This window comes from Mobula birostris, unplaced genomic scaffold, assembly GCF_030028105.1.
Source record: "Mobula birostris isolate sMobBir1 unplaced genomic scaffold, sMobBir1.hap1 scaffold_1499, whole genome shotgun sequence".
Classification (NCBI taxonomy): Eukaryota; Metazoa; Chordata; class Chondrichthyes; order Myliobatiformes; family Myliobatidae; genus Mobula; species Mobula birostris.
This window is the reverse complement of record NW_027274540.1, coordinates 6,417-18,725: the sequence shown is the minus strand read 5'-3', so window position 1 is coordinate 18,725 and position 12,309 is coordinate 6,417. Positions and strand designations below refer to the sequence as shown.

General features: G+C 54.1%; 1 protein-coding gene across 1 annotated transcript in view; it reads right to left on the bottom strand.

Annotated features, from left to right (window-relative positions):
- Window positions 1-8,347, bottom strand: part of LOC140192493 (epidermal growth factor receptor-like) — a gene marked incomplete at its 3' end in the record, with an annotated part of 34,848 nt that extends 26,501 nt beyond the window's left edge. The window contains exons 1-4 of the mRNA XM_072250080.1: window positions 8,148-8,347; window positions 7,825-8,063; window positions 1,169-1,320; window positions 484-667 (exon numbers count right to left, since the gene is read on the bottom strand). Coding sequence (XP_072106181.1) covers window positions 484-667; window positions 1,169-1,320; window positions 7,825-8,063; window positions 8,148-8,347 — 775 coding nt within the window. The remainder of the gene's footprint in view (window positions 1-483; window positions 668-1,168; window positions 1,321-7,824; window positions 8,064-8,147) is intronic.
- Between the last annotated feature and the right edge of the window lie 3,962 nt (window positions 8,348-12,309).

Below are 12,309 nucleotides of genomic sequence, written 5' to 3'. Positions count from 1 at the left end.
GACCAGAGGACACAGATAGAGTGGATGTAGAGAGGATGTTTCCTATGGTGGGGTAGTCTAGGACCAGAGGACACAGATAGAGTGGATGTGGAGAGGATGTTTCCTATAGCGGGGGGAGTCTAGGACCAGAGGGTGCAGTGTCAGAATGGAGGGATGCCCAGTTAGAACAGAGATGAGGAGGAATTTCTTTAGCCAGAGTGTGGTGAATCTGTGGAATTCATTGTCACAGACGGCTGTGTAGGCTGAGTCATTGGGTGTATTTAAAGCAGAGGTTGATAGGTTCTTGATTAATCAGGGTGTCAGAGGTTACAGGGAGAATGAGGTTGAGAGGGATAGTAAATAAGGCATGATGGAATGGTGGAGCAGACTCGATGGGCTGAATGGCCTAATTCTGCTCCTTTGTCCTGTAGACTAAGTGTGTTTTTGAGTCACCTACCTACAGGAAAAATGTGAAGGACACTGAGATAGCAGAAAGGCCCTGACCTGTCAGTCTCCTCATCCTCAGCTCTCGCAGACCGGTCCCCGAAGGGTTGTAGTTCGAGAGCACGGCCAGCGCAAAGCGGCCCTCGTACAACTGGCTCCCCCGGATGACACGCAGGTTCTCCAGCGGAATGTAGCTGACCTCGTTGTGGGCGATCAGGACGTAGCCCTGGACCTCCTGGATATCCTGGACGGTGGAGACAGCAAACGTGATCCACGGCCGGTTGGGGCTCAGAGCGCACCCAGCCGCGGTCAGCACCCCGCCCCCCCGGATCAGGCCGCGGGCGATCGCGTGAGGACATCACGGAGAGGAGGGAGGGGAACGGGGGGGAGTGGAGAGGGGAGGTGTGGGGGCAGTGTGGGGTGGGAGTGATGGAGGAGATTGGACTGGCTGGGGAGTGAAGGGTGGAGGGCAGGTTGAGAGGGACGGGGGCGTGTCGGGGGAGGAGGAGCCGGGTGAGAGCTCGATGATTGGGAAGTGAAGTGGGGGGTGAGCCAGAGGGACGATAGCAGCTGTTCAGGGCCTTGAGGAAGGTGAGGTCAGGGTGATGCCCCCCTCCCCTCAGGTGAGTGATCTCCAGCTTGCCCTGCAGCTGAGGACGAGGGGTGGGTGACAGACTGGGGTGTAGCGCTGGGGGGTGAGAGGGGGAGGGATTGGGAAGACTCACGGTCACAGCGTCCCGGTTACCTTGAGGAAGGTGAGGTCCAGGTGACCCTTCAGGTGCGTGATCTCCAGGTTGCCCTGCACCTCCCGGCAGTTCTCGTAGACCTTACGCAGGGTGTAGTAATGGTTTTCCAGAGTGAAGGTCTGCGTCATCTTCACGTCGGTCCCTGGGCACACTGAAACAAACACACGGCGCGCCGGGGGTTAGCAGCGTCTGCCCGGACTCGCTGACCGCCGGACCGGGCGGGGGGGGGGGGGGGGGGAGGACCGATCCAGCCCGTCACAGCCCTTTCGCCTGCCCGTGCCGCCAACCCCGTCACCGAACCTGCAGGCGACGCCCTGGTGATCGGATCAATCGCAAATAACGACGGAACAGAACACTGCAGAACCTGAATGGTGCAGTAATCATAACTTCTCGCTCAACATTTTAAAAAAATGATTATCGATTTCAGGAAATCGAGGTGGTGTGAGCAAGCTCCACAGCTCGCACATGGTGGGGCAGTGGAAAGGGTCTACAGATTTAAGGTCCTGGGGTTGAACATCACACCCCTCGGACCAGCAACATCTGCTTATTAGTCGCGGCAATGCCTGCACCATCTCAGAAGTTTAGAGGGTTTGAAAAGTTCAAAGTGAAGTTCATTGCAGGCGTGCATACATGTCATGACGTACAAACCCAGAGGTTCTATTCCCTGCGGGCATGCTCAGCGAATCTATGGAGCAGTAACTGTAAACAGGAGCGGCTGCAGGTGCTTGCAAGCATACCGAGATGGTATGACAGTACGGAAAGCCAGCTGCAACACCCTTTCCCAATACCCCCACCGCCCCCAGAGCTGCCGTGCAACTGAACAATGCCCCAATTTTAGATCCGTTTGTTTTTAATTCAGTGGAATTCGAGACAGACGTCACTCCAAATAGTTCAGAGCTTATTTTTTTAAATTGACTCACGGTGCCTTTTGTAACTGAGACGTCAGTATGCTGTATGAAAACCCACATCAGGAAACCCCACCACCCAGGACACGCTCTCTGTTCACCGCTGCCATCAGGAACGAAATACGGGTGTGCAGTGGAGAGGATGTTGCCCAGTACAGAAAGACCAATGCCCAAAAAATGGGGGATCCCACCAAAAGTCACGGTCCATCAGGGCTAAAGCCTTCCCCACCATTGAGCACACCTACACGAAATGCTGTCCCAGGACAGCATCATCCATCATCAGGGACCCCCACCACCAGGTTCAGGAACAGTTATTACCCCCTCAACCATCAGGAAGGAGGTACAGGAGCCTCAGGACCCACACCACCAGGTTCAGAAACAGTTATTACCCCTCAACCATCAGGAAGGAGGTACAGGAGCCTCAGGTCCCACACCACCAGGTTCAGGAGCAGTTATTACCCCCTCAACCATCAGGAAGGAGGTACAGGAGCCTCAGGACCCACACCACCAGGTTCAGAAACAGTTATTACCCCCTCAACCATCAGGAAGGAGGTACAGGAGCCTCAGGTCCCACACCACCAGGTTCAGGAACAGTTATTACCCCTCAACCATTGGGAAGGAGGTACAGGAGCCTCAGGACCCACACCACCAGGTTCAGGAACAGTTATTACCCCCTCAACCATCAGGAAGGAGGTACAGGAGCCTCAGGTCCCACACCACCAGGTTCAGGAACAGTTATTACCCCTCAACCATCAGGAAGGAGGTACAGGAGCCTCAGGACCCACACCACCAGGTTCAGAAACAGTTATTACCCCCTCAACCATCAGGAAGGAGGTACAGGAGCCTCAGGTCCCACACCACCAGGTTCAGGAACAGTTATTACCCCTCAACCATCGGGAAGGAGGTACAGGAGCCTCAGGACCCACACCACCAGGTTCAGGAACAGTTATTACCCCTCTACCATCAGAAAGGAGGTACAGGAGCCTCAGGGCCCACACCACCAGGTTCAGGAACAGTTATTACCCCTCAACCATCAGGAAGGAGGTACAGGAGCCTCAGGACCCACACCACCAGGTTCAGAAACAGTTATTACCCCCTCAACCATCAGGAAGGAGGTACAGGAGCCTCAGGTCCCACACCACCAGGTTCAGGAACAGTTATTACCCCTCAACCATCAGGAAAGAGGTACAGGAGCCTCAGGACCCACACCACCAGGTTCAGAAACAGTTATTACCCCCTCAACCATCGGGAAGGAGGTACAGGAGCCTCAGGGCCCACACCACCAGGTTCAGGAACAGTTATTACCCCTGAACCATCAGGAAGGAGGTACAGGAGCCTCAGGGCTCACACCACCAGGTTCGGGAACAGTTATTACCCCCTCAACTATCAGGAAGGAGGTGCAGGAGCCTCAGGGCCCACACCACCAGGTTCAGGAACAGTTATTACCCCTGAACCATCAGGAAGGAGGTACAGGAGCCTCAGGGCCCACACCACCAGGTTCAGGAACAGTTATTACCCCTGAACCATCAGGAAGGAGGTACAGGAGCCTCAGGACACACACCACCAGGTTCAGGAACAGTTATTACCCCTCAACCATCCGAGAGGATAATTTCACTGGCCCCATTACTGAACTGTTCCCACAACCTCTGGACTCACTTTCAAGGACTCTTCATCCCAGGCTCTCGATATTTATTGATTATTTCTTTCGTGCTGTATTTGCACATTTTGTTGTCCCCTGTGTTCCGGCGGAACGCCCAAGTGGTGCAGTCTTTCACCGATCCTGCTCTGGCCACTATTCTGTAGATTTATGGAGTATGCCCACAAGAAAGTGAACCTCAGGGTTGTACACAGATGTACTTTGATGAGATGTTCACTCGTGACTGCACTGCACCAACTGGAGTCGCACTGAAACCTCGTTGCCCTCGGCGATGACAACAAATCTCCACCTGTCCGATTGTCTTTCAAACGTTGCTATCGTACCTGTATGCTGGGGGCTCGTCCCACATACAGTACATACCACCCTTTTGTGATAAAAGAAAATGCTCTGGCAGCTCTGACAATATCTGACATCTCTCACCTGCCCTCCGCCTCCTGATCACCCACCCTAGGGGGAAAAAAACAGAACAGACCACATATTCACCCTGTCCACTGCCTCCAATCATTTAATGAACTTCCAGAAGAACAGAAATAGGCCATTCAGCCCCTTCCATTGAGCTGATTTATTATCCCCCCCAACCCCATTCTCCTGCCTTCTCCCCGTAACCTTTGATGGCATGACTGATCAAGAACCCGTTGACCTCTAATTTAAATGAACCCAATAACTTCCCTCCACAGATACACACATCCACCTCTTTATCAGGAATACCAATAAACCTGCTCATTGATACAAACGCCCAGTCAGACACTCAATGCACACAAGACCACAGGTCCACTTTGTGACAATGAATTCCACAGATTCGCCATCCTGTGGCTAAAGAAATTCCTCCTCATCTCTGCTCTAAATTGACACCCTCTATTCTGAGGCTGTGCTCTCCGGTCATAGACTCCCCCCACTATAGGAAACATCCTCTCCACATCCACTCTATCTGTGTCCTCTGGTCCTAGACTCTCCCACTATAGGAAACATCCTCTCCACATCCACTCTACCTGTGTCCTCTGGTCCTAGACTCCCCCACTATAGGAAACATCCTCTCCACATCCACTCTATCTGTGTCCTCTGGTCCTAGACACCCCCCCCATAGGAAACATCCTCTCTACATCCACTCTATCTGTGTCCTCTGGTCCTAGACTCTCCCACTATAGGAAACATCCTCTCCACATCCACTCTATCTGTGTCCTCTGGTCCTAGACTCCCCCACTATAGGAAACATCCTCTCCACATCCACTCTATCTGTGTCCTCTGGTTCTAGACTCCCCCACTATAGGAAACATCCTCTCCACATCCACTCTATCTGTGTCCTCTGGTCCTAAACTCCCCCACTACAGGAAACATCCTCTCCACATCCACTCTATCTGTGTCCTCTGGTCCTAGACACCCCCCCTATAGGGAACATCCTCTCCACATCCACTCTATCTGTGTCCTCTAGTCCTAGACTCCCCCACTATAGGAAACATCCTCTCCACATCCACTCTATCTGTCTCCTCTGGTCCTAGACACCCCCCCCCCCCGTATAGGAAACATCCTCTCCACATCCACTCTATCTGTGTCCTCTGGTCCTAAACTCCCCCACTACAGGAAACATCCTCTCCACATCCACTCTATCTGTGTCCTCTGTTCCTAGACTCCCCCACTATAGGGAACATCCTCTCCACATCCACTCTATCTGTATCCTCTGGTCCTAGACTCCCCCACTATAGGAAACATCCTCTCCACATCCACTCTATCTGTGTCCTCTGGTCCTAAACTCCCTCACTATAGGACACATCCTCTCCACATCCACTCTATCTGTGTCCTCTGGTCCTAGACAGCCCCCCTATAGGAAACATCCTCTCCACATCCACTCTACCTGTGTCCTCTGGTCCTAGACAACCCCCTATAGGAAACATCCTCTCCACATCCACTCTATCTGTGTCCTCTAGTCCTAGACTCCCACACTATAGGAAACATCCTCTCCACATCCACTCTATCTGTGTCCTCTGGTCCTAAACTCCCTCACTATAGGACACATCCTCTCCACATCCACTCTATCTGTGTCCTCTGGTCCTAGACTCCCCCACTATAGGGAACATCCTCTCCACATCCACTCTATCTGTGCCCTCTGGTCCTAGACTCCCCCACTATAGGGAACATCCTCTCCACATCCACTCTATCTGTGTCGTCTGGTCCTAGACTTCCCCACTATAAGAAACATCCTCTCCACATCCACTCTATCTGTGCCCTCTGGTCCTAGACTCCCCCACTATAGGAAATATCCTCTCCACATCCACTCTATCTGTGTCCTCTGGTACTAGACTCGCCCACTATAGGAAACATCCTCTCCACATCCACTCTATCTGTGTCCTCTGGTCCTAGACTCCCCCACTATAGGAAACATCCTCCCCACATCCACTCTATCTGTGTCCTCTGATCCTAGACTCCCCCAATATAGGAAACATCCTCTCCACATCCACTCTATCTGTGCCCTCTGGTCCTAGACTCCCCCCACTGTAGGAAACATCCTCTCCACATCCACTCTATCTGTGCCCTCTGGTCCTAGACTCCCCGCACTATAGGAAACATCCTCTCCACATCCACTCTATCTGTGTCCTCTGGTCCTAGACTCCCCAACTATAGGAAACAGCCTCTCCAAATCCACTCTATCTGTGCCCTCTGGCCCTAGACTCCCCCCACTATAGGAAACACCCTCTCCACATCCACTCTATCTGTGCCCTCTGGTCCTAGACTCCCCCCACTATAGGGAACAGGCTCTCCACATGCACTCTATCTGTGCCCTCTGGTCCTAGACTCCCCCACTATAGGGAACATCCTCTCCACATCCACTCTACCTGTGCCCTCTGGTCCTGGACTCCCCCACTATAGGGAACATCCCCTCCACATCCACTCGATCTGTGTCCTCTGGTCCTAGACTCCCCCACTATAGGAAACATCCTCTCCACATCCACTCTATCTGTGTCGTCTGGTCCTAGACTCCCCCACTATAGGGAACATCCTCTCCACATCCACTCTATCTGTGCCCTCTGGTCCTAGACTCCCCCACTATAGGGAACATCCTCTCCACATCCACTCTATCTCTGTCCTCTGGTCCTAGACTCCCCCACTATAAGAAACACCCTCTCCACATCCACTCTATCTGTGTCCTCTGGTCCTAGACTCCCCCATTATAGGAAACATCCTCTCCACATCCACTCTATCTGTGTCCTCTGGTCCTAGACTCCCCCACTATAGGAAATATCCTCTCCACATCCACTCTATCTGTGCCCTCTGGTCCTAGACTCCCCCACTATAGGAAACATCCTCTCCACATCCACTCTATCTGTGCCCTCTTGTCCCAGACTCCCCCCACTATAGGAAACATCCTCTCCACATCCACTCTACCTGTGTCCTCTGGTCCTAGACTCCCCCACGATAGGAAACATCCTCTCCACATCCACTCTACCTGTGTCCTCTGGTCCTAGACTCCCCCACGATAGGAAACATCCTCTCCACATCCACTCTATCTGTGTCCTCTGGTCCTAGACTCCCCCACTGTAGGAAACATCCTCTCCACATCCACTCTATCTGTGCCCTCTGGTCCTAGACTCCCCCACTATAGGAAACATCCTCTCCACATCCACTCTATCTGTGTCCTCTGGTCCTAGACTCCCCCACTGTAGGAAACATCCTCTCCACATCCACTCTATCTGTGTCCTCTGGTCCTAGACTCCCCCACGATAGGAAACATCCTCTCCACATCCACTCTACCTGTGTCCTCTGGTCCTAGACTCCCCCACGATAGGAAACATCCTCTCCACATCCACTCTATCTGTGTCCTCTGGTCCTAGACTCCCCCACTATAGGAAACATCCTCTCCACATCCACTCTATCTGTGCCCTCTGGTCCTAGACTCCCCCACGATAGGAAACATCCTCTCCACATCCACTCTATCGAGGCCTCTCACCTCAAACCTAACTCATGCCGCAGTTATTTGAACTGGACTGAAAAGTTAACCAGAACACAGAAGCATAAGAGAGAGGAACGGAATTCGGCCCATCGCATCTGCTCGCGGCTGTCTTGTGATCCCTCTCCCTCCCCCCCGTAACGTTTCACCTACCTCGAGGGAAGGAGAGCCATGCGGGGCGGATTGCCCCGCAGAGTAGCAGGACCAGCAGGGGGGCGCCGGTGGCCCGGGGGACGACGCTGTCGGCCACCATGGCGCCGGTTGACGGGCGGGGAGGAACCTTGGGGTCCGGGGGGCCGGCGGGAGCCCCCCGCACAGCGGTCGGCGAGCTTGCTCTCAGCGGGTCAGTCCCAGGCAGGAGGCAGGCGATGGACCAGCAGGACAGGCACTTCCTGGACGGGAGTGAATTCGGAGAAGGAGACGTCACTCAGTTTCCTTCCTGTGGACTGACATCCATACCTCTGGCACCAGCTCACCGGTATCGATTACAGCCAGCCTGCCTGAAAAGAGAGCCCTGTCCAGACCCAACCTTATAGGGGATCGGCCCTTGCAGAAGGTGTGGGAGGGGGGGAATGGTGAGGCGGTTGGGAGCCGGCGGGTGGGCCGCGGTGATGCCCGAGCCATGAGGACGGCGAGTGGGATCGAGCAAGGAGGGGTGCGGATGGTGCCAAGGCATGGGGCGCAGGAGGAAGGGGGAGGCAGGGTGAGGGGGGGGGGAAGGGTTTGTGCTAGAGCTGTGTTGAGACGCAGGGGCAGGTGCAGGGTATTTATACACTGATGCCAGCAAACGATCAGGGGGTCATCGAGAGGAACGAGGCGCAGCAGGAAGAGTCGTGAGCCGGGACACAAGAACACGGTCAGGCTTAATATCACCCGCACACGTCATGAAATTTGTTTTCTGGCAGCAGCTAGGCACAGTAGTGAAAACCTAACTTAAATTAAATTAAATAAGCAGAGCAGAAAGAGAAGGACAAAAAGTGAGTCGGTTTGCGGGTTCGTTGTCCGTTCAGAAATCGGATGGCAGAGGGGAAGAAGCTGTTCCTGAATCATTGAGTGTGTGTCTTCAGGCTCCTATACCTCCTCTCTGATGGCAGAGGGGAAGGAGCTGTTCCTGAATCGTTGAGTGTGTGTCTTCAGGCTCCTGTACCTCCTCCCTGATGGCAGAGGGGAAGCAGCTGTTCCTGAATCATTGAGTGTGTGTCTTCAGGCTCCTGTACCTCCTCCCTGATGGCAGAGGGGAAGAAGCTGTTCCTGAATCACTGAGTGTGTGTCTTCAGGCTCCTGTACCTCCTCCCTGATGGCGGAGGGGAAGAAGCTGTTTCTGAATCGTTGAGTGTGTGTCTTCAGGCTCCTGTACCTCCTCCCTGATGGCAGAGGGGAAGAAGCTGTTCCTGAATCGTTGAGTGTGTGTCTTCAGGCTCCTGTACCTCCTCCCTGATGGCAGAGGGGAAGAAGCTGTTCCTGAATCGTTGAGTGTGTGTCTTCAGGCTCCTGTACCTGCTGCCTGATGGAAGAGGGGAAGGAGCTGTTCCTGAATCGTTGAGTGTGTGTCTTCAGGCTCCTGTACCTCCTCCCTGACGGCAGAGGGGAAGAAGCTGTTCCTGAATCGTTGAGTGTGTGTCTTCAGGCTCCTGTACCTCCTCCCGGATGGCAGAGGGGAAGAAGCTGTTCCTGAATCGTTGAGTGTGTGTCTTCAGGCTCCTGTACCTCCTCCCTGATGGCGGAGGGGAAGAAGCTGTTCCTGAATCGTCGAGTGTGTGTCTTCAGGCTCCTGTACCTCCTCCCTGATGGCAGAGGGGAAGAAGCTGTTCCTGAATCGTTGAGTGTGTGTCTTCAGGCTCCTGTACCTCCTCTCTGATGAGAAGAGGGCACGCCCTGGGGGATGGGGGTCCTCAAACACACCCACCGTTCTCTCTGTGCACTGAGAAATGTTCGGCTGCCCGTCACCCTTCACCTCACCACCACTGGACAAGCCGGCCTCCCCGGCAGTAAACCTTCAGAAAGCCACAACACCAAGCACCCCTCGAATCGCCCGAGAGTCTTCCCAGCGATGGAGAAGCGAGTCCGCTTGGCCGTGCCCGCACCTCAGGTTTTACCAGCGTGAGCCGAGGAAAGTCAAGAAAGTAAGAAGGCAAACAACAGGAATTCTGCAGATGCTGGTAATTCCAGCAACACACATCAAAGTTGCTGGTGAACGCAGCAGGCCAGGCAGCATCTCTAGGAAGAGGTACGGTCAACGTTTCAGGCCCAGACCAATAAGAAGAGTGGCTTTCGCCGCAGAGCACTTTCCACACGGACGACACGGTTCAAGGTGGCTTACAGTGGAATAAAGTGCAAAGATGAAAATCAAGTGTGTTCGTTAAAAGCCGGGTTAAGTGAATAGGTTTTGAGCTTGTGCTTGCAAGTGTCAGCTTGGCTTCCCACCATTTTTCTGCTCTGAACCCTCCCCCCACCCTTAAACGACAGTTCTGTGGAGCCCCCGCCTTTTACTTAGCAATACAGCACCTCCCAGCCGCAGCACCTCGAAATCCCCCGCTCGATCTCCCAGCCAGATCCCGAGACGATTTACAATGACCGACCGGTTCGTCTTCGGACTGCGGGGAGCAACGCGGAAACCCACACGGTCACGGGGAGAGCACACAAACTCCGCTGGGATCGAACTCCAAACTCTGATCGCGTCGCGCTAGGCCGCAACACCTCCGTGGCTAAGGTTTCGGTATTTGGAGTGCAGCTCGAACTATGATCTGGTACAGTCATGGATTCTTTCATTAGACCGGGGGCTCCCATTGTAGGGCGGCCACATGGACCCCTTGCTTAACGGATTTTGGCCCTTGGCCAGAGTAACACGAACGCTCTGTCACGTTAAACGCCAGCCACTTAGGTTTAGTGCCGCTGAGGTTTTACAGAAAGCACCTCTGTTCCCCACCGCCCACAGGACACGGCTCGGACACGGCCTCACTGGACTGCTGGGCCAGACTGAACAGCTGGTGTCACGTGCGGCCGTCTCTCGGAGGGGGACAGACACCTAAGGGCTGTCCGATCAGGGGTCACCCTGCAAGCCAACGTCGCGCACCCAGACCACAGAAACCACGGTGCGATGAAACACACACACCCGTCTCCACAGAAAGCAGAATTTCCCGGTGGCCATCCACTTTAGTTCCTACGCTCCTTCCCCTTTACCAGGATGCTGCCTGGATTAGAGAGCGTGCAGAGGAGATTCACCAGGATGCTGCCTGGATTAGAGAGGGTGCAGAGGGAGATTCACCAGGATACTGCCTGGATTAGAGAGGGTGCAGAGGAGATTCACCAGGATGCTGTCTGGATTAGAGAGAGTGCAGAGGAGATTCACCAGGATGCTGCCTCGATTAGAGAGGGTGCAGAGGAGATTCACCAGGATGCTGCCTGGATTAGAGAGGGTACAGAGGGGGGAGATTCACCAGGATGCTGCCTGGATTAGAGAGGGTGCAGAGGAGATTCACCAGGATGCTGCCTGAATTAGAGAGGGTGCAGAGGAGATTCACCAGGATGCTGTCTGGATTAGAGAGGGTGCAGAGGAGATTCACCAGGATGCTGCCTGAATTAGAGATGGTGCAGAGGAGATTCACCAGGATGCTGCCTGGATTAGAGAGGGTGCAGAGGAGATTCACCAGGATGCTGTCTGGATTAGAGAGAGTGCAGAGGAGATTCACCAGGATGCTGCCTCGATTAGAGAGGGTGCAGAGGAGATTCACCAGGATGCTGTCTGGATTAGAAAGGGTGCAGAGGAGATTCACCAGGATGCTGCCTGAATTAGAGATGGTGCAGAGGAGATTCACCAGGATGCTGCCTGGATTAGAGAGGGTGCAGAGGAGATTCACCAGGATGCTGCCTGGATTAGAGAGGGTGCAGAGGAGATCCACCAGGATGCTGCCTGGATTAGAGAGGGTGCAGAGGAGATTCACCAGGATGCTGCCTGAATTAGAGATGGTGCAGAGGAGATTCACCAGGATGCTGTCTGGATTAGAGAGGGTGCAGAGGAGATCCACCAGGATGCTGCCTGGATTAGAGGGGGTGCAGAGGAGATTCACCAGCATGCTGTCTGGATTAGAGAGGGTGCAGAGGAGGTTCACCAGGATGCTGCCTGGATTAGAGAGGGTGCAGAGGAGATTCACCAGGTTGCTGCCTGGATTAGAGAGGGGGTAGAGGAGATTCATCAGGTTGCTGCCTGGATTAGAGAGGGTACAGAGGGGGGAGATTCACCAGGATGCTGCCTGGATTAGAGAGGGTGCAGAGGAGATTCACCAGGATGCTGTCTGGATTAGAGAGGGTGCAGAGGAGATTCACCAGGATGCTGCCTGGATTAGAGAGGGTGCAGAGGAGATTCACCAGGATGCTGTCTGGATCAGAGAGGGTGCAGAGGAGATTCAGCAGGATGCTGCCTGCGTGCCAGACCCCTGCTGATTTGCATTCCCCAGAGGCCCGTGTCAAGACTGTAGGTATCTGCGGTGATCTGAGCCCCATGGGCTGGTACGGTAGCATAGCAGCGAGTGTAACTGCCCCTAAGGAGCGTGTATGTTCTCCCCATGACCTCGTGGGTTTCCTCCCGGTGCTCTGGTTTCCTCCCACAGTCCAAAGACGTACCGGTTAGTAGGTTAATGT